Genomic DNA, 27306 nt, shown 5'->3' on the forward strand with positions numbered 1-27306 from the left:
TACATATTTGGTTTCCATTCCTTTTGTGTGGTTTTTAATGGCTTTTAAGATGTGTGTTTCTCTTGTGAGTATGTTTTTAATCTGTTGGCCATCTGAAGGCAATTAAAAACCAATAAAAAGGGAATACTTCTTTTCCCTACTGTGTTATCAATCTAACATGTATACCAGAAGCACAAAACACTTTGACCTAACGCGTTCCATATGTGACGTCTTCATCAGAGGTCAATGCAAATCACACACAGTTACAAATACAAGGTAAATATAATTTTTTTTCTAACCAGGGCATAAAAAACCCATTACTTAAGTAGAATGCCTTTACATTTCCTGGGGCTGCAATTTGCTAATATTAGTTCTTGTATACCAGGTACATTTTTCAACAATCTGTAATCTCCCCTGGGCAAACGTAGATTCAACTGTGTGTCTCTCTGCGTGCAAAATCAGGAGCCTTCTTTGTAACTGTGTGTGATCTTGCAGATCGAAATGCGTTAGGTCAGAGTTTTTGCACTTATAGTGTGCATGTTAGACTGATCTGTGTGTGACTTACAGGGAAAAGAAGTGTTCCCTTTTTACTGTTTTTAATGTAATAAATAAGTAAATAGTCACAGCAGGCAGCATGAGCCAGGAAATTCTCTCCTCATCCTCAAATTCACAAGCCTTCAGCCAGCCACTATAAATTTCTACTGCCACCAGGAACGTGGCCTGTCCTGTACTTCTGGCCACATTAGTGGGAAGCACATATCTAAATCAAGTTGTCTTTCGACAGCATGGATTATTTGCTTAACCAATACTCTGGCCTGCCGGCAACATAAAGACAGGAGAAGATTTTGCAAGAGGCCATAATGTTCTAATTTGCTCCTCACAGATCTCATCCAGGGAGAATCATCATTATCCTGGAGGATCAAGAGTGTAAGACCTTTGGGGGGAAAAAACTAGTTTTAGCCAATAAAGAAATGGAGCAGTCCACATTTTGGCTTCAATATTAGCCATGCCAGCTTCCAGCCAAATGCAAGCATTAAAAACAGAAAAAGGGACATGGAAAATAAATCTTTAAAATTTTGATTGAGTCCTTTCCATCTTGGCACAAATTGAGTTGATGCTAAGTGGGCTGCCATACATGAGATGTGCAAGAGATTTCATGCTGAATTGCTTAATAGCAGCAGGAACACAGCACCCTCCTTTAGGCTACAAGAATTTTGCCCTAGCGCTTTTCTGGTCATTTGCGATTACATAAATTATATGGCCATTCCTTAATCCAGACGTCTAAAAAAACATTCCTAAATACTTAGTGGGAAGCATGTATCTGGGGACAACTATCTACACTCTTTTATTTTAGCTTCAATTAAAACAATGGGATAATAGGTAATGTATTAAGGTCGGGAGAAGGGAAGGCACAATTTGATGAGATCGCACGTGCTTTGCATGCAGAAGGTCCCAGGCTAATGCTTAAAGGGCATCTCCAGTTTACGGATCGCCAAGAGCAGAGCTGGGAAAGGGCCCTGCCTGCTTGAGACTCCAGGTACAGACTCTGTTTAGTCTCAACACTAATGTTTCTGCCAGAATTCACAGCCGCTGGTGCTTCCCTTTCTCTCCGAGCCCCAGGCTGAATAATTTCTGATTTTGTGCTTAAAAGGGTGCTTTTGGATGCTTTGTTACATTAGGATTCATACTTTTGGAACTGCTGAATAAGAGAGGGGTTTCTCCCTCCGCTTTCTGAAATCAGTTTACAAACCAAAGTTACTTCCAGATGGCAACGAATAGAAATAACCAGCAACTTTCCAAAGAATGGGAGCAAGCTTTCTAGACAGGATAACACAGGCTTTTTTTTACTAAGTTCAAAATGAGTTAAAGGTGTGATGGGTGGGCTTCTTACCTCTGCGATCTGTAATGGTGGGTGCAGTCAACACAACAATGAAATGAGAAGGCCACGCGGGGAGCAGGCCAACGGGTACCCGAGACACACAACAGGGAACACATTCCACAATGGGAGGGGTGAGGAGACATGAGATGGTTGTGGAGGAAAAACGCAGAGTTATTATGAGCATAAACCAAGAGGAAAACAAGTGACTAAACACCACAAAACTGTGCTTCCCCCCCAAAAAAAACCCCAAATCTCTAAAACAGATGAGACACATAACAAAACTTGCGCTGGTTTTACCGGAGGAACATTTTGCCAACTCAAACCAAATGGCATGCAAGACAGGTGCTTTGGATAGATGAAATGAGAAAATGAGAAATTCAGGTGTAACTGCTTGGTGGAACGTATTTTTTTAAGATAAAGGGGATGTTTAAAATAAACACCTCCAACTGCTTTGCTATTGGTAACAGCAAATAGCAATTCCTCTTTTGGCTCATACGGATCTCTCCCATCAGCCCCCCTGAAACCTGGTGGCAACAGCCTGTATAAAGGGGAGCACAGTCCTCCCTGCCAGGGAGAAAGGCACTCCATTAACAGGAACATACGGAACTGTCTTAGGCTGAATCCCAGCAATGATCCCTCTGCTCTGATCATTCCTCAAATGTGCACAGAGGGGGAAGAGGGGCAATGCTTGCTCTACTCCCTAGCCCACCCACTGCCCCACAAAACCCAACCCCTGTAGACGCCTGTCTTGGAGAGGCCTTCTGTTCATGTGTGGGACTGGGCCCCTTGGAAGATGTGAGCAGCAATGCCCTTCCTTAGGCTCTCATAAAACCAGGGATCACAAATTCTCCAGCCTGGCCCTTCGCCCCCATAATGATGCACGTGGGCTGCAGGTGCGAGATCACAGCAAACAACAGGATCACCAACCTGGGTCGACTGTGAGATGGCCTCGTCCAGGGTCAGGGCTCGTTGGCGGACCTCTTCTTTGATCCGAGAGTACGTGGCCTCGGCCAGGGAGTATTTCTCCTGCACCATCTCCCCTTCTTCTGGGTTTAATTCCTTCAGCTGCGGCCCGATTTTCAGCAGCTTGTCGATGTGGGGTTTGTGCTCAGCGATGGACTCCCTCCATTGCTACAAAGTGGAGAAGCAGCAGGAGCGTTGGACAACCGGCATTTCCTGTCTTATGTCCCTCGAGTAACTTGCTTCCTTTAACAATGACGCACACGTGGCTGACCAATTTCATTAAATTATCCAGTATAAATACTTACCAGTCGCAATCTCTCGCAGGGGGAGTTGTAATTTGTTGCTATATTTTAAATTACGATTTGTAGGCTGCCTTGAGCCACAAGGAAAGGTAATATATAATTGGTAAAATCAGTCAAAGATCTCTTTTCTTGTCAATCATTGTTAGTTCAAACCCCATCCACTTGCCTTTAAAATTAGGATTTTTTGCTGCAGTGTGCATCATCCTACACTTATCAACATGCAATTTCACAGAGCTTTTAAACAATTTTTTAGTATTCACCGTTCTCAGTAATTTGGTGTTATCTGCAAACTTGACTACTTCACTGCTTACCCAGGCTGAAACTCCAGACCAGCTGGGCAAAGGGGTGCATGTAGATGTTAAACAGCTTCAGGGACGGAATAGCTCCGGACCTGCGGACCCATACGCTAAGGCTTGCCTCTGGGAGACCACCCTATGCCCTTGACCTTGAAGGAAAGACTGCATCCATTTAAAGGCTGTGCCTTGAATTTCCATATCAGCTAGGCGTTGGGCTAGTAGCCCATGGTTGACTGTACCAAACGCTGCCTACAGATTCAGTAGGCATAGCAGCACTAACTGGCCCAGATCCAGCTGCCTCTGGGGATCATCTGTGAGGATGACCAGAGCCATCTCCACCCCATGGCCAGATTGGAAGACAGATTGGAATGGACAGATTGGCTGCAGAGGAAAGGACATGCAGTAATGGGTTTAAACTACAAGTACAATGATATAGGCTAGATATCAGGAAAAAAATTTCACAGTCAGTGTAGTTCAGCAGTGGAATAGGCTGCCTAAGGAGGTGGTGAGCTCCCCCTCACTGGCAGTCTTCAAGCAAAGCTTAGATACACACTTTTCTTGGATGCTTTAGGATGCTTAGGGCTGATCCTGCGTTGAGCAGGGGGTTGGACTAGATGGCCTGTATGGCCCCTTCCAACTCTGTGATTCTATGATTCTATGATTCTATGACCAAGAGCTGATGTTTTCTCCAGGAAACTGTCACTGTCCTGTGACTGCATACTCAAGGACCTTGCCTAGAAACAGCAAATGAGAAACCAAGTCATAGTTGGCTGGGTCCAGCCCCATTTTTTTCAGCAGTGGCCTAACCATGGCTTCTTTTAGCCTCTCCAGAAAAGTCCCTGAACCCAGGGACAGATTGATACTCTTCTGGAAAGGGATCCATATCTGCTTGCTGCCAGCTTTCAGCAGCCGTGAGGGGCACGGGTCAAGGGGGCACATGGTTGTCGAGACAGCTGCCAGGGTCCTGTCCACATTGGCCAAGGGGAGTAGGCTGAAGTGGTCCAAAGTAGGACCTTGAGATGGCCAAGGGGCCTCCAGTTCCCTGCTGCTTTCAAAATCAGCAGAGAAGTCCTGGCAGAGCGACAAGATTTTCTCTGCAAGAAAGCTTGCAAAAGCCTCAGAGCTAATGTCCAATTGAACAATTTTAGACGATCCTTTTAAGGATAAAGATTGAACTGTTTTAAATAACTGAGCCAAGCGTAAGGTAGCGGAGGCAACACAGGCTGTGAAGTATTCTTTTTTTCCACCTGGAGTTAAGTATAACTGGAGCAAAGAGTGGTCAGTTTGGATTTGACCCACAAGGTTTCCCCCAAAACCTCTCACAGCACACTTACCCTCATGTCTTCCTGCTGCTGCTTGAGATGCTCATGGTCAATGGCTGGTGGCGGCAGCTGCCCAATCAAGGCTTGCATCTCTTCCAGCCATGGGCTGAGCTCTTCATACGTCTCCCAGAACTGGTTCACCAAGACCTGGGCCCGCTCCAGCCGGGCATAGCGCTCTGAATTGAGGTGGCTGACTTCATCGTACTGCTTCGCGAGAGATTCCGTCTTCTCCTGGAGGGAAAGGGGAGGTTTAGAATGAGGGGATCGGCAAAGGAGCCTCTTCCAGAGGCTGGTTCCCAGTGGCCAGCTTCATGACTGAACGCCATCCAAAGCGGAACTTCACACATTGTCCCTCCATCCATCCTACACAATTCTTCTCTCTGGGTTTTTCCTGACTCTACACCACTCTCAACCATTTTACAGTGGAGTAACCCCAGTGGTGCAGACTTTGAGGTAACCTGGAAGTGACATCAGTAGGCTACACCTTCCTGCCACACCCCCAGAAGTCACATGCCACCCCTCCCTCTCTGTCCATCACACCCACCCAACCCAGAGTAAGAACAAGCCAAAACCACCCCTTCACCAACTCCAAGAGACTCAACTGGCGGAAAAGCAACGGCCTGCTCTGCCCGCCGCTGGGACTGAAAGGCCGAGCCTGGAGCGGTGGGTGGAAGTTTGACCGCAGTCCCTATCCACTCCTCGGGGCCAAATCTGAGGCCAGGGTAGCCCTGCCCCCTCCCCCCAACTCACTTTGAGTGAAAGAAAATGAAACACACAACACCACCGCCAACCCCAAAAGGACTCACTGCACTGGACTCCAGCCTCCACTAACAGGTCAGCCACAACAGAGGAGCCTTGACTGACAAAGGTTTGTGTGGCCAGGGCCCACCCCCTCCAGGGCAATCATTGGCTATTTCAGGAGGGGGGCGGGTTGACCTGCACCAATAAGGTGAAAACCTGCCCAACCCATGTAACCCCTCCAGGATTCTTAGGTAACCCTGGGTGGGGGTTACTTATTATTCTGGTTGGGATATGTTGTTCTACATCATGACACCCTGGTAGTTGGATTAATGGTTCTTCAGAGGAAGGGACATTTACAGTGCAAAACTGCCTAGGTCAGACTGTAGTAGGTGCATTTCACCACTGCAGGGATTTCTTCCTCTATTTAATACTCAAGGCATTCTGAGGTTACCCATCGTAAGGCCAGTATAGCATTCAGCCATGTTACTCAGCTTGGATTTCTTCCCTTTTTGAGAATTCATTTTGGATCTTACTTATGATCTTTACCATTCTATAAATGAATACATCTTCAATAGCCCACTTGCCCAGATTGTATTAAATATTGTCCCTTGGAGAAACCCCTGCAGGGATGAAACACGCATTGGGCAGAGAAGTCTTCTGAGTCATTTTTGTTCCAAATAATCATTTATTTAAAATTTGGAACTGTGTTTATCGCTATTGTTTATGTGCCATGATAAGTTGCTTAATGTACCTTTATTCCCATTTAATTTTATTTCAGTTCACTGCATTAAAATAGTCATGTTTTGATTGGCAAGCCTTGTTATTCCCAGATTGCTGCTTCTTGAGCTTGTTTTCATAACCTCGTCTGTGGTCCCTTTGCTTTGGTGTTTATATTCATTTCATAAGCATATCTCAGTCTCGATAGGGATGGTTCTGGACAGGCACTGATCTAGTTTGTCTGGCCCTGCTTCAGCATTATCACCTGGGCAGCTCCAGGTCCCTTGCAGCGTTCTCAAGAGATGGCTTTACCTGCAGCATGGCTTTCTGTTCCTCCCCACACGTGCCAAAGATTTCGCTACGCTGGCTAAACAGTTCATCCACTGAATCTTTGTGCCGAATTATGTCGATAGAAAACGCCTGCAAAGGTAAACCCGGGGACAAAAGAAGACTGCTTAAGCAACCAGGACACGATATGCAAACAAACTCTGTGTCTCTTTCGGCATGTGTTTTTTGACCAAAGTGTAGTCATCTTGTCTGCACCAAAGACGGACAACTATCAAAGGCACTAATTCACGGCTGTCTAAATCATGTGTGTGTACACGTGTTAGGTGCTATCCAACTGCTTCCGACTTATGGTGACCCTATGAACTGGTGACTTCCCAAATGTCCTACCATCAACAGCCTTGCTGAAGTCTTGCAAGATGAAGGCTGTGGCTCCCTTTACTGAGTCAATCCATCTCATGTTGGATTTTCCTCTTTTCCTATTGCCTTCAACTTTTCTCAGCATTATTGTCCAGAACAGTAGTTCTCAACCTTGGGGTTGCGACCTCGTTTGGGGTTGCGTGGCCCCTCCTGTGAGGTTCCCAGGTTGCTTGCTGCTGCCGCAGCAGCAGCAAGTGGCTGCCGGAAGTGGCGGCGGGCAGCGGGAAACAGCAGAACCAGGCAGCGTGGCGAGGGGTTGGCAGTGGGTGGCCGCCTCCACGCCACCCTGACTGTTGTGAGCCTGTCCCATGGCTCCTCCTCCGTTGGCTGCTGCCACCGCTGCCTGCTGCCTGTTGCCGTCGTCCACTGCTGCTTCCGGCCGCCTTCACCTTCCCCTGAAGGCTCGCCCCGGCCTTCTCTGGGGGGGGGGAGGGGCTTGCTCAGCATTGTATCGATTCTACAGCTGCTCCAGAAAGCTGGAGACCAGCCATCCTGCTGAAGACACATCCTTGTAACCATGATTCCTGGACTATCTTGTTTCAAGTGTTTTGTCCTATTTGAAATGACAAATGGAAATGCTTTGGATGCTGTTCAAACTCATCTGCTCCCTCCACCCAGCTGCCCCCTCAACTCTGCTCAGTTTGAGCCCTGGCAAAGAAGCTGGTCAGATCTAGCTCATATGTTTGCTCTAAAAGCATCCCATCTAGCAGCTGGTGTCCCTTTCGCCACCTTCATTTCCTGCATCACCCACACTTCCCTAATGGCATCAGCAAGCCTTCCACGCCGCCATCCGCCTTTGCTTAACAGCCTGTTTTTCACGCTTTGCTTTCCCTCGAGGAACCCCCCCTCTCTGCCTTGCCGGCCTTTCTATACCTTCTGGACCTGCAGCTGTGCAGTGGTTTGGTCTTGTTCCAGGCGGATCGGACCGAGAGCCATCAGCTTCCGCTTTGTCTCCGCAACCCAAGCGAGTTCTGCATCAGCTGCTTGCTCATACTTGCACCGAGAAGAAAGAGGAGGATACAGGGTGGTTAGCAAAGCACAGTGGGGTGAACCTGGCGTGCAAACAGGGCAAGTCCTCATGCTGCACTTATGTTGGTTGACAAATGGCAAGCTTAAAGGCTCTGCTGCGAATTCTCCAGCATGGCAGCAACGATGCTGTGGAGGGAAACGCAGCAGAAAGAGCTGGAAGGGACCACAAAGGGCAATCTAGTCCAGTCCCCCCACACCTTCTCAGGGTTATAAAAATCACACACTCCCAGCAGGTGCTTCCAATCTTCACTTAAAAACTGCCAACAAAGGAGACTTCATCACCCTATGAGGTATCATGTTCCATCTACGAACAGCCCCCACCATGAGAAAATACTTTCTAATATTTAAGCAGAACCTCCTTTCCCATAATTTGAACTCATTGCTTGTCTCTAAAGCTGCAGTAAACAATTTGGCCCCCTCTTGCCTACATGCCTACCTTTTACATAGTTGAACATAGCTGCCCCATCACCCTTTGCCCTCCTCTTCTCTAGGCTACAGATACCTGACTCTCTCAACCTTTCCTTGTAAGGCACAGATTCCAGCCCCTCAACCACCCTAGCTGCCCTACTCTGGACTTGTTCCAGCTTATCAATATCCTTCTTGAACTGCAGTGCTCAAAACTGGACACAGTATTCCAAATGAAGTCTAGCCAATGCAGAATGGAGCGGTACTATAACTTCCCCTGCTCTAGTTTCTATGCTCCTTGAAGACTAACCAGATTGCCAGGGTATACATTTGCAAGAAACAAAGCCCCTTTGTCAGATGCTGTAGAGATCCTGTTGGCCTTTCAGGTGCCCCAAGCCTCTAATCTTGTTGCTTACTCATTCTTCATCTTTTCTAGGTTCCCATGACCACACAAGCATCTTCTGAAAGAACATCTGCACCTCATCCAAAGAAACTGCCAGCCAACTTAATTCTTCTCCTCTAGAGCTGTAGGTGAATGGTGGTGCTGCTCATGAAAAATTCCTGAGTGCCTGAATACCTGCAATCCTTTAGGACTGCTGTTTCTTACAAAGATGAGGTATGTCAAGCTGCTGGACACCTGCATAAACATTCTGCAGACTTGGGAGATCAAAAGCATCCTCTGTGCCACGAGCACAACCCTGACACGGCTGCCCTCCACTGCTACCCAGAATTTCCGCCTCTTCCTTTCATCTGCTTGGCTGTGATTTCCCACTTTGGTTGGAAAGAAAAGCCAGTGCTAGCCCCTTGGAGCATCTCTGACCACCACGGGGGGAAAAGCGACTCAGAGAAAACTACCTGCTGGGACCTTTGTATCGCAGCGTCTATTTCTTCCACCCTTTGCTTGATGGTGTCGCTGACCAGCTTGTACCGTTCGTTGGTGTCCGAGACCAGTTTGTCCAAGCCTTCGCGGGCACGCCATGGCACCAGTTCCAGCAGGGCTCGGCTCACCTCATTCACAGTGTCCAGAATAAGCCTACGTTCCATCACTTCCTTCTTTAGTTCCTGGAAGGGGAGAAAAGCTCAAACATGAGTGACCATGAATTCACCTTATTCCTAAGTTGTCCAAGAAGGAGCTTGGGATTTTGGAAAGACCTCTGTGGCTGATACAAGGCAGGGCCCACTTCTTGCTCTTATAGACTCTGGGCTACCTTTGCTTCAAGACTGGAGGGGAGAGAGGGACTTGCTGCCAAAGAAAACAGCAGTTCCTGCCTAGCAGAAGAAAAGCAGGCACCCAGTTTGCAGCAATTGGAAGGGGAGAATCCAGGGTTGCACGTACCTGTAACTGCTATTCATCAAGTGGTCTTCTGTGCAATCATACATGGGTCTGCATCTTTGCAGGCCTGCCACGGAGAAAGAGCTAGCAAGCTTAGCAAAGTTTCTAGAAGTTCCCAAGAGTGCTCAAAGAGGATGACGTTCCTACTCAAAGTCATGTGATGTGGGAGAGGTTAGCACTCTCCCTTCAGTTCTCTTTCCCTCCAGCGGAACAGGTGAGGCCCCAGTGAGGAAGGAGGGAGGGATGTGTAACTGCACAGAAGACCACTTGGTGAACAGCAGTTACAGGTAAGTGCCACCCTGTTTTCATCTTCATGGTTTCTGTGCAGTCCCGCATGGGAGAATAGCAGGATCACTCACCATGGAGGAGGGTGTGGGCTTATAAAGTAGAAAAATATACTGAAGTACCACTCTACCCTTAATAACCTCTCTCTAGGAGTTGACAACTCTGGCATAGTGGTGGACGGATGAGGCTCATTCGACCAGGTCACTCCACTGCAGATGTCTACTAGAAGCAATCCAGCCATGTAGGCTGCAGAAAAAGTCTGAGCCCAATAGGGCCAACTACCTCAGGCAGAAATTAAGTCAGTTTAATGGAGACATCATTCAACATGATAATGTCTGTACTTCAAGTCAAATCCACAGCCATTCAAAAAGGATGTACTGTAAATGTTTAAATCAATCAATAAATGAAAAAAAGAAAAGGATCATTCTCCATGGGGCCATGATGGGTCGGACACGACTTCGCAACTAACAACAATAGAACCTGAGCATATTGCCTGTGTCCACCATGGTCATTCACATAGGTTTATGCCATGGAGTCATCTGCTGGGCAAGCAGGGCCCGCTGCTCTTGAATCCTGCATACCAAAGAATCAAAGGCATGTTTAATAGCTCTGAATGTCAACAGTTTTATTTATAGTCTAAATTCATGTCCTGACCAGTTCCTCTGTTTGACAATATTAGTACTACTAGGAGCCAAGCCCGTTGCATTCAGGAATACAACGGGCACTAGATTTGGGATAGAGTGGAAAAACTCTGTAGATGGCCTCCCCCCTCCCCCCGAGACCTGGAAAGGCTTCAGGCAGCTGTTATGGAACTCACTGGCAGGGGCAGCTCTCACATGGCAGGGCTCTGCAGCCTCTGAGCCTCGGAGGGAAGTGAAAGGAGGAGGGGGTGATCAGGGGTGGGGGACAGAAGGCGATTGGCTGGCCGCTGGACAGACAGTCTTCTTCCGTCTCCCACACCAGTGGACTACTGGCCCATAAATCAGCCGCCTGGGCTCTCTCTCCTTCACCAGTGGGGTAGGTGTGGCCCTAAGGGCAGATTCCTCCTCCGATTAGGCATCACTGGGGCACTGAGCTCACCTGAGGTGGCTGCTGGCCGATAAATCAGCAGCCTGAGCTTTCTCTCCTTGTGGGTTGGAGGGGCTGAGGCCATTTCTCAGATGAACTGCTCTTCTTTCCCTCAGTTTCTGGGGGAGTTTGGCAACAAGGTTGAGGTACTGTTGAAGTCTTTAGTCAGGTGGCAGGCTCAGTGCTCTCCATTTGGGGCCATTTTCAGCCCCTTTACTCATTTATTTAAACAAGGCCAAGTCCTTACAACAGTGGACAATAATATCAGAATTCTAAGTCGTTCGCCTCTCATTCTGAACCTGAGGTAAAAATTCTGCTTTAGGTTGCTGAACAGTCCTCTCTCAGCGGTGGCAAAAAGGGAACTGAGGGGAGAGTGCTAACCTCTCCCACGTCACATGACTTTATGAGGGGAGCGGTGAGCACTCTTGGGAGCTTCTAGAACCTTTGCTAAGCTTGTTTGCTCTTTCTCCATGGCAGGCCTGCGAAGATACAGACCCATGTAGGACTGCACAGAAACCACGAAGATGAATCATTCCTGTCACAGAGACAAATGAAAGTATAGCAATCCTTCTCAGCGGCACATGGCCGAATCCTCTTCTTGCCTGCAGCCATGCTCCCAAACCTCCACTCGATGGGCTCAAGAGGGCAGCTGTGAAACACACGACACTCTCCTTACAAGAGTGCAATTTTTTTTTACAAGAGATGTCCCCTACCTTTTGCCTCTGCTGGAACTGAGGAATCTGTTCCCCAGTAGGGGAGTACCCTCCACCAGATGTCAGCTCCTCTTCCACTTGACCCATCCAGCCAGTCAGCTCCTCGTGCGTGGCCTGGAACTTCGTGGCCAGCTGCCGTGCCTGTTCCAGTGTCCGGAGCGCCTTCGAGCTGGCAGTGGTTATGTCCGAGTAACGGGTCTTGATGCCATCTAGTTTCTCCTGGATGAGCAGCACTTCCTCCCCTGGAGAAACACACAAAGACTTTACCCTGAGGCCTTTCATTTGGGCTACGATTGTTTCTATTTTAAACAGTGGATACTCAGGATTGTAAGCGTGTCTTTTCAAAATCTGCTACTCCCACCACCCCCTTCTGCACTCACATCCTCCCATTGCCTCCTTACTAGGATGTCCTTAAGGAAGGAAGGGAAGAGAATCTGAAGGGCAAACTCAGGCCCAACTTTTGGAGGTATTGCCCCCCAAGGCCTTCTACTCTTGGTCATCTTTGTTGGAGGATGTAAAGGAGGGGCTGGAGTTGATCATATCAGAATCAGAATCACACAGAGCTGGAGGAGACCACAGAAGGCCATCCGGTCCAGCCCCCCCCCCCTTCTCGGGGACTTAAAAATCACAAACTTCTGACAGGTGCTAATCCAATTTCGTCCTAAAAACTTCCAAAGTAGGAGTCTCCACTACTCTCTGAGGCAACATGTTCCAATCACACAACAGCTCTCACTGTCAGAAAATGCCTTCTAATATTTAAGTGGAAACTCCTTTCCCATCATTTGAACCCACTGCTCCTACTCCATGTCTCATTTCCTTGTCTCACCTGTAGTTTGTTTCAGAAGGGCTTGTCCGTTCTTAATGGCCTGGTCTACGTTCTTCTTGCGGTTCAGGATCTCATCGTTCAAGGCCTAAACGGGAAGAATCAACAATAGCTAACAGTTCACCTGGGGATGTCTGCCTATTTCTGCAGAGGGCCCGAAGCTCCTAAGCCATGCTGAAGAGGGACAAACCACAGCCCGAGAGACACACTTGTCTCAAGGGAGTTTTCTACCTGTCTGGACCTCAATCTGCTGGAAGCACTGGCCCAGCAGACTTTGGCGGCAGCAGCTGGTAGCCGGATGTCCCTGGAAAGCAGTTGAATAGCTCATGAGCTGAAAACTGCAAAGAGCAGCAGCATGGGAGAGAGGCCACATCTGAGTCTCTGGCTGCTTTTGAAACACGAGGAGCTAGCATCTGGCCACCCCCTGCCCTGGTGGACCAAGGTGACAATTAAAAGATTTGATTTGGATCCCTTTCATGAATGCCTCTGTGCTCTTGTGAGACTGCAGAAAAGGGGAGTGTACCAAAGGTCATGCTCTGCTTCGGTGTTGAACATAATTTCATGGAAACCCCTAGACTGGCAAAGGCCTCGAGACTGAAGAGCTGCCTTCAACTGAAAATACTTCTAGCTGGACACACAGACCGTCTTTCCAAAGCCTTACCCTACTTAAAGCTCTATCGCCACACTTCTGGCATAAAAAGAATGCCACTTTGGGAACTACCATAAGCATCAGGATTTAACAAGCTTGGAGAAAAATCTGAACAGCTCCAGAGGCAATGGCTCCCTTGCCACTGAATTAGCCAAGTTGGATAAAGCCACCGGCATGGAGAATGATTGCCTGCCAGCTCTTATGCTCTAAACTACCCAAAATATGTCAAGTACAGGAGGTTTCAAGGCCCATGCCTGGCAAACCAACCAATCTCTATGGTCGTCAACCCCTTCCTCACCAAGGGAGGCAGTGGCAAGAGAGAGATGTTACTCTTCCATTCCCATGTACTCTTCAGTGGGTATACTTCTTTGACAGTTTTGTTGCCTTGTTGGTTCTGGTTTCTTAATTTGCTGTGACTCCCCATGGGCAGGTACTAGAGAAAGTCTATTTGCTAAATAAATATTTCCTGTGGTTCAGGCATGTCTACGGAAGAATGCTTATGCGCCAGGACACACATGCTAGGGAACACTTTTCCATGTACAGATCACTGGAGGGTCCTCTTTCTCAAGCCTATTTTCCAACCCATGACTGAAGAAGGGAGCTGCTGCTTCCTAAAGAGCTGTGTGAATCAACTGCTGGGCTGTTGTCCCCCGGGCCAACTTTGCAAGCCTGAATTCTCCATTTGTAACGCAACTCATTTCCCAGCAATCCTACAGAAGGCAAATGTCCTTCCAGTTTCCTCTCTGAATGTCTGGGATCTCTGCCATAAACCACAGGCATCAGTTACATGGCAGCCCAGGGGTCTATCACAGCCTGTAATTGCTCCAAGAAATGAAGAAGAGGAAGTGTTGGTTTTTATATCCCACTTTTCACTACGGGAAGGAGGCTCAAAGCGGCTTTCAATCACTTTCCTTTCCTCTCCCCACAACAGACGCCCTGTGAGGTAGGAGGGGCTGAGAGAGCTCTGACAGAACCGCTTTGTGCGAATAGCTCTAACAGGATTGTAAACAGGCCAAGGTTAACCCAGCTAGCTGCATGTGGAGGAGTGCGGAATCAAATCTGGCTCGCCAAATTAGAAGCTGCTCCTCTGAACCACTACATCGTGCTGGCTCTGGAAGTCAGGGTAGGAGCTGCACAGGAAAGCCAAGCAGGCGGGCGCTGGGTCAGTTTTAAAAGGCTGCAAGCTCAGTCCTATGGGGCAAAAATCTTGGGTGCAGTGGAGAAGGATCAAAACCTATCCATCACCCCAGACCTCAGGTTATCGGGGCAGATTTAGATGCCCACCCCAATAGTGACACCGATTGCCAATGGCTGCCTTCAGTTCCCATACATCAGTAGTTCTCAACCTTCCTAATGCTGCGACCCTTTAATACAGGTTCCTCCTGTTGTAGTGACCCCCAACCATAAAATTATGCAAGGGTTCTTTCACAGAAATTAAACCAAAACTGACCAATGGCGTGAAGATCCATTGCCCATGATTTTATATTAAAAAATTTATTTCTGGGGTTTCTCAGTTCAGTTCTGCCTCTTTTTCCTCCATGCCAATCTCGTTCTTTTCTGCTGCTCTTGACAAACGAACTCTCTATCTCAGTCTACCCCAGCCAGGCTTCCTGCCCTTCTACGGCCGCTGTGAAAGGGTTGTTCGACCCCCAAAAGGGGTCCCGACCCACAGGTTGAGAACCACTGCTGTAGAAGGAAACAATCAACAGCTGTGCATTCAGAAGGGTGCTCCACTGGAGCAAATGCCATCCCACCATTTTCCAAGAGCAGGAGGCAACTACAAATACTCCATGAAGAGTATGCAACAGCATTTGTATATAGAGGCAGAAACATCTGGGACACAAGGGGGCACTGGCGTTAACAGGCCCTCAAGTACAGGCACCATATTACACACTGGTGAAATGAACGGAGCGAAACCAAAGTAGCTCATCCAAGTATGAGTGCAACCATGAAGCTACCATAAGCAAGTCCCTCGTTCCCAATTTGGGAGGCGATCATAAATAACATTGTCCTCAGATCGCAAGGCTGTTACGTGAATTGCCAAGACGACATACCCACTATTCTGGCTTGCTGGAATCAGTCAAAAATCAAAATACAGAATGGTTCAAATGAACAGAAACACAGGAACTCAAACGCAACGTCATGGAAAATGAGGGGGGAAAAGAAGCGGTGAATACCAGCTGCTCGGCATGCTGTTTCTGCAGGACATCCCGTTGGTAATCCTTGATGGACACCGAGATGAGCTTGTCCTCAACCTCTGCTAGCCAGTTGAGCACCTCCACCTCGTCCTCCCCAAAGAGCCGGGCATTAACCAAGGCCTGGTCTAGAAGGGCAGCCTTCCGGCCGCACCGGTCACAAATCTCGGCATAGCGAGACTCCAGCAGGTCCAGCTTGTCGGCCAGTAAGGCCTGCTCGGCTCTGCAGCTCAGGGAGGCCAGAGACTGCCCCGTCCTGACCGCATGAGCCACGGCCGCGGCCCGGCTCTCTATCTCTTCCTCTAGTGCCTGGAAATCGGGGAGAGTAAAAGGAGGGGGGGGGGAACACAAAATGGACAAGAACATGTGATTTGAAAATGGAACAAACACAAAGGGGGGAAAACACAAAGGTCAATGAAAACTCTTAACCAAAACTGAATAATGGAGATGGCGGATAAAAAAAAATATATGCTGCAATACATTAAATAATATATCAAATAAATGGTCTGAACGAAGGGGGAGGGGTGAAGAGATGACTTTCGTTTCATTCTTTTCTGGAGGCCAGGAAAACTCATTAATAGAAGCAAGGCTGCTTTTTCACAGCCTAAAATCAACATTAACGGGACTCTGGCACATCCACTTGTGCCAAGCCAGGTTCATTCCCGAAAAGAGCCCCGATGATTTACTGCAAAGCTTCCTATTCGCTTACACATACACACATACTCACCCAGTGTGGCTGAGCTATTTCTGATACCACAGAATGTTCAAAAGCTCTGAGCTCAGGACTGAGAGATCTAAATCTACTTGCACAGTGATATTTTTATCAGTTACTCAAGTTCAGTCCTGAGGCTCAAACGATCAACCCTGGGTCCATGTATGCTGAATTCCAGCCAAACCATCTTGACTTCAAAGCACCCTCTCATCTCACACACACTCACTATTGTATCCAGGGATGCACATCTCTCAGCATTAAATACACCTGCCTGAGGATCCCACCCCTGCCCCACCGCCTTTGCAAGTCTCTTGGCTACCATTCCCCAACCTTATGCCTGGTGATCTGCTGTTGGATTTTGGCAGTTTGAGTCCCAATGGGCTCTGAGTTGGCTAATTTCTTTTCTGTCACAGCCAGCCAGTCAGAGATGGGTTCCGAGGTCTCGTGGAACTGCTTGGCCAAAACCAGGATCTCTTCCAGCTGGTTCTGCCTGTAGCAAAAAGGCAAACAAATCCATTCAGAAATCCAAATGGGCACACTCAGCATTCTTGAAAGAGTTAAGCAAGAAAATGCCTAGGAGTTGCTTGCACCCCCACAGTTTTAGGATGTTTTTGAGACCACTAGCTTCCCCTTGGACCTACAGCCTCACTGAATCCAACTCCGTGGCCTTAAGATGGTGTTGACAAACTCAAAGGCACACTCAGTGAAGCTGTCCCCAGCTGACCATTGTACCGTCTACTCAAGACAGACAGTGCTGGTCCCAGTTCTCAGGGGGATCTCTGTCACCAAAGCTTCTTGAGATTCTAACAAGCTAGAAATACCAAGGATAGGACATGCAAGATCTGCTCTTCTGCTGAGACGCCTAAAGACATAACGTAAGCATTCTTCTGGTTCAGACTGTCTAGTGCAGCCCTTCTCAATTTTTTTACAGTTGGGAAAACCCCTGAAACATTCTCCAGGCTTTGAGAAACTCCAGGCATGGCGTGATCATGCAGAATACGGTTGGAAACATGGCTGTGTACACGCTCACCCAGGGCCACTCCCCTTGCCACACCCTCCAAGCCCATCACTGGCCACTGGAGGCGTCAACATGACCATATATGGTCATATCACCTGATAAATGTCTAACAAACTTTAAAAATCTATTAAAAATAATTAACTCCCATCCATTCTGTAAATCCTTCCAGGGCCGTCAAGAAACCCCAGGATTTCACAAAACCCTGTTTGAGAAAGCCTGATCTACTTACAATAGGCATCAGCTCTCCAAGGTCTCTTGAACTCTACAGAGACACTTTTAGTTAGAGATGCTAGTGACTGACCATGACAACTGAAACTGCAAGTTACGGTAGGGACCGAGCTGTACCCCATTTCTGCAGCAGTCCACTTTGAGTACAGTGCTACTGGCACAGATTATGCAATTGCTCTGCCAGCCAGACATATGGGATCTGCACACAATTGGCCGTGTGGATTCTGAAACTCGGCTGTTCTGGTAATCCTCGTTACACTCTTGAACTTATAAAAGAGATACCAAGATCCCTTCTGATGAAGTGCAGCTGGAGGGTGACACCCATCCTAACTAGGATGGGAAGGACAATGCATACATCTAACCCCCACAATTTTCCCAGTTTGAAGCAACAGCAAGAGAAGATTGCTGTTTTACAATTTATCAGAGTTGAGGTTGCCTTTTAAACATCATTTGTCTCTGTTACCCTCTTATCAGTGAACAGAATCATATTTTAATGTTTACATCTCTCTCTTTCCGTCATTGGTTGCTTGGGGAAATGTGTCAAGTGGGGATATGGGGACAGCAATCTTGGGCAGGGTTAATGGTGCAGAGAAATGAGCCAAGGCCTCTAAGGGCTCGCCCCATTTCTAATCTTGTTCCTAGTCAAAGAAGTCCATGTCAACATCCTATTAGGTCATATGAGGGTTCCACTGGATCACCCCTTCTGCCAGCCCACTTTCACATTCATGTGGCCTGCAGCCTTCCCGGGGTCATTTTTAACCATGCACCGGATAACCACATAAGGCTGCCTCCTCTGAAGCTGGGCCCATGTCCTATCATCAGTAGTTTCTGCTCTGATTGGCAGCAGCTTGCTAGGGTCTCAGGCTGAGGTCTTCCCCCTCACCTGCTGTCAGATCCTTTAAAATAGAGGTGCCAGGGATTGAACCTGGGCCCTTCTCCAGGCCAGGCTGATGCTCTTAACCTGAGCCAGACAGCCCCTCCCCATAAAAGACTTCCTGTTCAAAGCAAGGCTGGTAGCTGCAGAAACAGGGTTAATCCAGGGCTTGGATGATGGCTTGATGGGGGGGCTTCCATAACTGTTCCATAACTTCTCAGAGCAGCAGCAGGCTAGTCTGGGGGGAGGAGGGAGAGCCTCTGTCTTTCCTAATCCTACCTCCACACCAGACACCCTATTCAAAGGTGCTTCAAGAGTGTCTATCTGGCACCAGGATCCTGCGTCACGAAACAGCAGAGGTTTTAGAGCAAAGAACACTGAAGATGCTGTGTGTCAATAAGAAACTGTAACGCCCTCCCCCAAGTTGCACCTTGCCTGTCTCTGGGCTTACCTGGCTGAGGCGCTGCTGAGGAGGCCTGCCCAGCGGCTTCCAAGACTCTCCAGCTGCCCAGCAATCTTCTCCCTGTCTGCCGGTTCAGCTGACTGTGCTATTCTTCCACCTTCCGCTTGGATCATCTCAACGGTAGCTTTCCGGTCATCCAGGAGGCGCTGCAGCAGCTTTGGGGCAAAGCATGGGGAAGGGGTCAAAAGGACAAGTGAACGGAATCATAGTTGAATGCTTACATCTCAATCTTGCCATTGGTTGCTTGGGGGAATGTGTCACATGGGGACAAAAATCTTGGGCACGGGTAATGGTGCAGAGAAATGAGCCAAGGCATCTAAGGCCCTTCTTTGCAAGCTACTTGGTCATCATAGGGGAGCAAAGCGAAGCATAAATGAAGCAGCATAAACCACCCCAATAAACCAGAAATTCTCATTCTGCCTCCCCAAGGGCCTGAAAAATGAGTTCTCCTCTCTGCTAAACTTCTCTTCTCGTGATTATATTCCTCGCACCTCCCTTAAAAGCCTTTTCTTGGCTTCTTTTTCCCTCTCTGCCATGGCAATATTTCACTCTTTACTACTGGGACTTACCTATTGCATACCTTTCTAAGATTAGAGCTTTCAAGAGAAAGCAGCTTTAAACTCTTTCTGCACAGCAGCTTTTTATGAAGCAGTCCCCAAATTAAGCACGCATGGCTAGGAGACATCATGGAAGATCCTGCACTTCGTAGCAATTGCTTGTGCCCCCTGGAAGGGACCTTGGGGGTTCATCCCCCTTGACACCGTCTCACTCACCTTCTGCTCCTGAATCTGGGCCTTCACCACTTTGTATTCCGCCGAGGGAGGCTTCTGATTGGAGATGAGCTCCTCGGTGTCTGCCAACCAGCTGAGCAGAGGCTCCAAGGCATCTTGGAATTTCCCACAATGCAGCAGGGCTTCCTGCAGTTGGGCAATTCTCTGAGCCACCTGCATTTGGCCAACACATACAGGGAACAGCATGGATTAGCCAGTTGTTTGCAAAGCTCAGTTTGCAGCAAAAACTTGGGTCCAAGCTCAGACCCCATTTCCCCCCCCCCCCACTTCTTTCAAAAAGCAGGCATCCACCTAGATGCCTGCCTGCCTGCCTGCCTTTTTCAACATACAAACACTGGAGATCCTTGACATTAGTCTCTGGGGGCACTTGGCCTTCTATCTCGCTCTGCCTCATAAGCAGTGGCTGAAGTTGATGTTTACCACCATTTTGCAGGGGGAAAGCAAAGCCAACCTGCCGAGCTTCAGACTAAGTGGGGACTTGAACTCAGACCCTCCTTGTTCATTTGACCTCTAGCTTGTGTGCGCTTCTCTAGTCTGCTCACTGTTCGTCTTGCGATCCTTTTCAGTCCATCCAAACTGAAGCTGCACATTCCTCCAGCTGGGGCCTCTCTTCCCTGCTTAGATGGCCCTGGGAAGCCTTATTATGCCCATGGCTAGTACTATGTCATACACAGAAACATTCCCACTTAGATATAAAACTGCCCTATTTGCCTTGGCTGCAAGGAAAATAAGGGCCAATGTTACAACCACTAAGGCAGCCTCTTAACACTCTTGCACTTTGTATGCTGTTTCAGTTTTTTGGTCTTAAATTTTATATTTTTATACAGTTCCTTTTATTCTATTTTACTGTTTGTAAATTTGTATTTTATATTTTGTAAAGGCCTATGGCTATATACAAATAAATGTATCTTATCTTATCACTTAGATATTCAGACTTCTTCCTGGGAGCAGGATCAGTCCCTAGTTAAGCATCTTTGAATTTACTTCTCTGGGGAAAAGGGAAGCATTGCCCTTGGGGCCCAGGGTGTATGTGGGGCAAACCTGGTCCCGGGCCCACCCACTACACCTAAAAGGTTTATTTGCAATGCACATGCCTCCCCCCACACTTGTCAAATGTGTAGGACCACGGCCAGGAACTGGGAAGAGTTGCTTAGCTTGCTGCTCCTCACCTTCTTGTTGAGTGTGTTCCAACGGGTGTTGATGTCTTCCATGTCATGTTCCAGGCCCTGAGCGTCACAATTCTTCCCCGCGCTCTGGATGAGTCCCTGCCCAAGCCCGTTGACTTGCTGCAGTCTTTGTTGAAGTGGGTCGACTTGCTCCTTCTGGAAGGTCTGAGCAAAGGCCGGAAGAAAAACGAAATGGACCTGGGTCATGGAAACCACTCAGCTTTTTCAATGATGTATCGCACTTCCATCCAGCCTCCCTGCAGGGAGAAGCGCTACTTCCCTCGGTATGCCTTTACAACGGTGCTGTGAAGTAAATTAGGCTGAAAGAGAGTGTCCAGCCCCAGAGCATTTTTGGAGCCTCCTTGGCTTAAATCCAACAGACTGCTCATTATCCTACAACTGCAAGGAGTAGCAAGGAGCAGCTCTGGAAACCCTGGATATTGTTGCCTTCAAGGCCTCCACCTCCGGCCACAGTCATGCAGGGCTGCCTACCCCCTTTTGATTTCATCACACTGATCCAAGAAGGGTGCCTGTCAACAAGAGGATCTGCATCAGCAGAGAAAGGTGCCTACAATTTACCAATTCTGGATCTTCACCTGAGGATTAGAGATATTCACAGAGCAGAACTGGGACTTCGTTTTCCTTCCTGAGTCAGAGCAGAAAGGATCTACTAGGTCTTTAGGGCTATGGTGCCATAGGGCAACTCTATGGAGCTGATATCCAACCCGCTGGATGAGAGGAATTCCAGCTCTGCAGCACCCAGAGGTGGAAAAGCCTCAAGGGACTCAAAAGGTAATACCAGCCAACAGCTCCAGACAAGCTAGATTCACATGTGTGGTGTGCTCACTAAACAAGCCCTGCAGTTCTGGAAAGCAAAGCCTGAGAGCACCAACAAAAGCACTCGGAAACTCTTGACATTGGGAAGCAAGGCTGTGCATCTTTTTTTAAAAAGAGAGAGACAGAATCCACCAGGGAGGGGAAGATGAATGCATTTCCTGCTTATCTGAGAGCTTCCCACGTATCTGGCTCGTTCCCAGTCTGAAAGCTTTGAGGGGAGGGGGAAGCATCCTAAAACAAAAGGGCTTGGAAACGAAAGGGAGGCGACCTGGCCCTGGAACGAAGACAGGCCAGCAGCACGATACAATCCTGCTCCCGTAAAGGACAATTCAAAGCGGAGATCCTCACATCGCCTGTAAATGCCTATCGACAAGCAAGAGGCTTGCATAGCGTCCCCGTGACTGTTTTCCCATAGAGGAAAAGGGGGAAAAAACCCTAGACTGCTACTAGGACTATGAGGTCTGAACACTCCATGAGCGACTCTGTGGAATGACAATGAGCCCAGGCTGCAGGACATGTGATGTGAACAAGCTGCAAACCAGAGTGAGGGAGAGTCGAATGGCGAGAATTAGGACAGCTTCGTAGACCGCCAATTCCTACACAGGAGACGCTGCCAAGTGGGTGTTTGCACCGTGTAGATGGCACCGTGACAAGTCTGTGCGCCAGTTTCTAGCCAAGTCTGCCAGTCTGTGGTCACTGTTGATGTCAAACGGCCCCTGAAAAACGAGTGGTAGAAATGGCTCATAGCACAGCAAGGGTCAATTCAGACATGCTGGGTCATGATTTGATTCTCACACACGACGACTCTGTTGCATGCATGAACTGAGTCCACCGGAAAGCTCTGTGCTGCTAGGTGATGCGAGTATTGTATGGGACAGGGGTGTATTGTAGTATTGTATGAGACATGGGGTGTCCAAACCGTGGCTCTCCAGATGTCCATGGACTACCATTACCATGAGCCCCTGCTGGCAGTCCATGGACATCTGGAGAGCCACGGTTTGGACACCTCTGGTGTATAATCTGCACGAAACCATTCCAACACACCATTCTGAACATGGCTCTTCAAGACCTCAGGGAATCATGAACACTGGAGGGGCTCTTTGGCCGACTAGCTTCACTCCCTGCCTTAACCTCATGGCTGCCCTTCCCAAATTTTATCTTGTCTTCCCAACATGGATGCTACAATACACTCTGCGCTGGTTGTCAACTCTCTGTTGCTGCTAAGTACCTATGTTCTTTTTACATAGCACACTGTTTTTCGAAATTGCCAGACATTTCCCCCCTGCCACAATGGTTGCCACCTCTTTACTGTGAATAACTAAGTACCTATGTTCTCTTAACCTATAGAATTGCTCTTTTGAAGTTGCTGTGTGCCCATTTAGAATCGCTCTTGACCCACGCTGGTTGTCAACCTTTCCTTTACTGACTGTTTCAAAGGCTGTTTTGTACACAGAACAGTCTTTTTGAGAATGTGTTAATGTTTTTGAAATTTATGGAATCTGCAATGAATTTTCTCACCCAAAACTAAGTTTTGCCATTTTTTCTTTTAGATAAACGTTCTGTGTTTGTTGGGTACACTGTGAGGCCATAAGTTCCCCCACACATTTCGACAGCAAAGCCTTATACATTCTATCCATGATCTCTCTACTCCATCCCCCAAGGTCTACTCTTAATGCTTGCTACCAACTCCTACCTACCTGCCAGCTCCTACCTAATATAAGGGGTAGGTTGAAGACTTTGGCTTAAAATCTCTGCCACAGTCTCCCTGGAGAACAAGAATAGCAGCCACCTACATCCCAGGGCTGGCCAAACACAACCAAGCAGTCAAGAATGGAGTAACATGGTATTAATGAATACTGGCAGCTGTATGTAGCGGTGGAGAAAGTGGTGCTATTTGCCCAGGGCTACTGAATAGCAGAGGCTCAAGCCAAACACACATTACCTCCCTTTTGCAGAAAGGCTTGGCCTGCGGAAAGGGACATGAAGGCCTTACTCAGACGGAATCTCGTTTGCCAAAAGAGTCTGAGCCAGGTCACTCTCAAAGCTACCTTCAAGGTCCTTTGGGCAGGCCAGGGGAAAAAGGAGGAAGAGATGCGTAAGCAGCCCAGGCCTGGCTACACTTGAGAGGTAGATGCTCACTTCTCCTTTCATTTCCACAGGCCGTTTACCTGAAGTTACCCTCAAATTTATCGGCCCAGCAGGACATTTTCTTTCCAGCAGGCCTAAAGCCACCAGTTCTCATAGTGGATCCCTTTTCTAAATTTCCAAACAGACCTCTTTGGTAAACCTCTCCTAAGGCAGCATTTTCTTCTCTCTAGGCCAACATGTGTAGGGCTAAGGAACACATACTCAGAGTTGCCCTCCAAATAAAGAGCCCTGCGTAACTCGAAAGCAAGTAAACTCTCTTATGGCAATGACTGAGGAAGTGCACATGCACATGAAAGCTCATGCCTTGAATAAAACTGTGTTAGTCCTAAAGTAAGATGACCAGATTGTCCCACTTTTATAGGGAGATCTGGGGATACCTGGCAAATTGTACTTATGTTGAAATTTAAAAAATATATATTACAATACTATTTTTGCATTCTATGAATCTTTTTGTTGCTCCATATAGACCAAATTTTTAACCAACCCCCCCCCCCCAGTCAATGGTGTCCTGCTTTACCAATGTTAAAATCTGGTCACCTTATCCTAAAGGTGCCACTGGACTCAAACTTTGTGCATGCACAGGAAAGCTCATGCCTTGAATAAGAACTGTGTTGGTTTTAAAGGTGCTACTAGACTCAAACTTTGTGCATGCACAGGAAAGCTCATGCCTTGAATAAGAACTGTGTTGGTTTTAAAGGTGCTACTAGACTCAAACTTTGTGCATGCACAGGAAAGCTCATGCCTTGAATAAGAACTGTGTTGGTTTTAAAGGTGCTACTAGACTCAAACTTTGTGCATGCAAAGGAAAGCTCATGCCTTGAATAAGAACTGTGCTGGTCCTCAAGGTGCTACTAGACTCAAACTTTGTGCATGCACAGGAAAGCTCATGCCTTGAATAAGAACTGTGCTGGTCCTCAAGGTGCTACTAGACTCAAACTTTGTGCATGCATAGGAAAGCTCATGCCTTGAATAAGAACTGTGTTGATCCTCAAGGTGCTACTAGACTCAAACTTTGTGCATGAACAGGAAAGCTCATGCCTTGAAAAGGAACTGTGTTGATCCTCAAGGTGCCACTGGACTCAACATTTGTTCTGCTGCTTCAGACCAACATGGCTACCCGCTTGAATCTGCCCAATAACAAGAGTTATCTGCTTTGCCAGGAAATGACCCAGCAATGACTATGCATACAAAGATATGTTACCCAGAGCTACTCCCGCAGCCTCACGTCACTGTCTGCTTCCTTCTCTCCTTGCTTTGCTTTTGTTTTATTTGCAAGACAAGACTGAGAGACCCGTTTCTGGAGGAACGGGGCACTACACAGCCACTCAAGGCAATGCCAATCATGTTGAGCACACAATCTCTCTGCAGACACAAGTAGTAAAAATATCTTTCACTGTGTTACTTTAATCCACACAGTGCTTTTTAACCACACATGTGGTATGTTGTACGACCGTGATTTAGGAATCACAGGGTTTCTAACATACTAAATAGTGAGGGGGCAGGACTGAAAAAAAATCCCATATCATGAAGAGGGGACTCTCCCCCCCTCCCCTCCATTCACCAATGCCTATTTCTCCAGCTTAGGGAAGGTACTTGTAACCTGATGTCCTAGGGCTTTCTGCATGCAAAGCCCGCATTCTGCTAGAGATATGGCTCCTCCCATTATTACACAACTGAGGAAGTCTAACAGTGAAACTAGTTAGTACCTAGGATACCAGTCTTTATTCTGGTTATGATTATTAAAGATTCTGAAGGCAAGAACCACCGTATATACTTGCATATAAGCTGATCCGCATATAAACCGAGGCACCCAATTTTACCACAAAATGTGGGCAAACTTACTGACTTGCATATAAGCCAAGGGTGAGAAATGCTCCACCATCACAGGCTCTCCTCCCATCCAGCCTCCCCCGCCCAACAAATACAGAAAAGTCAAGAGGATGAATAGCTGCTGGTTTTTGTACCCCGCTTTTCACACACTGAAGCTAAAATAATAGTTTGCAAGAAGTGATTAAGAAGAGGAAGAAGTGAAGGCAAAAGGGGAAAAGATCAGAGTCCCTCAGTCAAACCGTTGATGTCCTACAAGCTGCCAGAGCAACAATTGGCTGGCTGGAGCAGGCTTTTATATATCCAGTGTATTAACTGAGGAGGGCTTTTTCAGTGTGAAAAAAGGTACTGAAAAATTAGGCTTATACATGAGTATATAGGGTATTCTTCATGCTTTATGTTGACCTCCAATTGGAATATATGATTTCTTTTGTAACTGGCAGGATTCATTCAGCCAAGTAATTCCCCCCCCCCTTATTTGCATACATCGTCCCATGTTAGGCTTGTTCTGGGAAGACCAAGGTTCAAATGCCAGCTCAGGCATAAAACTCAATGGTCAACTTTGAGTAACCACCCAGTCTCAGCCCAACCTGCCTTGCAGGTTTGCAGTGAAGATAAAAAGGTGTCATGTGGAACTTTTTTAAGGAAGGGAGGGATGTAAATGAAATAAGCAACAGCAGTCAGAACTGACCACCAAAAGCACTCTTCTGCTAGACGGGGGTCCCTAAATAGCAACTTCTTTTAAAAAGAGAGAGAGAGAGCCAAATATTGAGCAGCTGTTTCCAAAAACAATGGGGTCCAACTCCCTCCTGGAGGCCAAGCAACAGGATTCACTTTTGCTGAGGGCTCCTCATGCAGGACAGCCGCTTTATTTCCAAAGTGATACAAAACAGCCAGACTTTGGTTGGGGAAGGGAGAGCAAAAAAGAGAGAGAAGGAAACAGATTCTTCTCTCGCAGCTTGTCTCCAGACATGGAAGTGTGCCACGGTATTCAGTGTAGACGCTGTCCGAAATCCCAGAATTACCCTGATATGGAGGAGGGGGGACTGACGGCAGCTTGGCAGCAGACTCGCCCATCCCTTTCTGCTTCTTTCGCATTACCAACACATCTTTATAAATGGAATGGGCCCTCCTACAAGCTCCAGACACACACACACACACACACACACACACACGAACAAAAGAAGTCCAGGCCGATAAGCCAGGCATGCAAGCCCTTCATGCCGCCACCTCCTCCGACACGCTCAGGCCTTAACCTCCGGTGCTAAACTTATTTTTAATACTAACGTAGAAGAGGCATGTCACTAAAGCCCAAGTGCAAAAGCCCCCTGATGCAACCAGGGAACAGCTGCAATGCTTTGGGTGGGTATGATCCAGAAACAAGGTTTGGGGAAGGGGAGAGGTTTTTTAAAAAGCTAATTGAGCTCAAGAACTGCCTTGACAGAAAACGCACGAGAGCCGGAGTGGTTCTTCAAACACAGAATCTCCCAGAGAAATCCAGAGGAAATGGCTTGAGGAAATGGTCAGCTTATAAAACCCAGTTTTGACAAGGATAAACGGAAGCAGGAAGAAGCTGGAAAGCGCAGTTCTGCCAGAGGAAAATCTCTAAATGTGCTGTTATGCGGTGGAAGGCATATGGTCAGCTGGCTTGTTTCAAGCATGGCATGAGGGGCTGAGCCCGTGAGGTGCAGTGAACCAAGTTGTAGTATGCAAGGCCCAAGTTCAGAACCCAGGAAGATGACGGGATGCTCTGGGGCATGTAACTCCTGCAACATCTCCGGCTAACGACAGACAAATATTATGGGATACGCTTCGACAGCCAACCCCTTGGAACAATG

The 27306-nt window shown here is 47.7% G+C and overlaps 1 protein-coding gene across 24 annotated transcripts in view; it reads right to left on the bottom strand.

The window, feature by feature from the left end:
- MACF1 (microtubule actin crosslinking factor 1) overlaps window positions 1-27306 on the bottom strand; it is a 350067-nt gene that overhangs the window by 46400 nt on the left and 276361 nt on the right. For 19 of the 24 annotated variants that reach the window (XM_077337346.1, XM_077337345.1, XM_077337340.1 and 16 more), the window contains 12 exons: window positions 20660-20821; window positions 19473-19643; window positions 18688-18854; window positions 16447-16606; window positions 15387-15713; window positions 12564-12648; window positions 11738-11979; window positions 9194-9400; window positions 7778-7897; window positions 6512-6619; window positions 4754-4972; window positions 2786-2989 (listed from right to left, as the gene is read on the bottom strand). In XM_077337346.1, coding sequence (XP_077193461.1) covers window positions 2786-2989; window positions 4754-4972; window positions 6512-6619; window positions 7778-7897; window positions 9194-9400; window positions 11738-11979; window positions 12564-12648; window positions 15387-15713; window positions 16447-16606; window positions 18688-18854; window positions 19473-19643; window positions 20660-20821 — 2172 coding nt within the window. The remainder of the gene's footprint in view (window positions 1-2785; window positions 2990-4753; window positions 4973-6511; window positions 6620-7777; window positions 7898-9193; window positions 9401-11737; window positions 11980-12563; window positions 12649-15386; window positions 15714-16446; window positions 16607-18687; window positions 18855-19472; window positions 19644-20659; window positions 20822-27306) is intronic. The other 5 variants (XM_077337347.1, XM_077337343.1, XM_077337342.1 and 2 more) reach the window with 1 other exon arrangement.

This window comes from Paroedura picta, chromosome 5, assembly GCF_049243985.1.
Source record: "Paroedura picta isolate Pp20150507F chromosome 5, Ppicta_v3.0, whole genome shotgun sequence".
Taxonomy (NCBI): Eukaryota; Metazoa; Chordata; class Lepidosauria; order Squamata; family Gekkonidae; genus Paroedura; species Paroedura picta.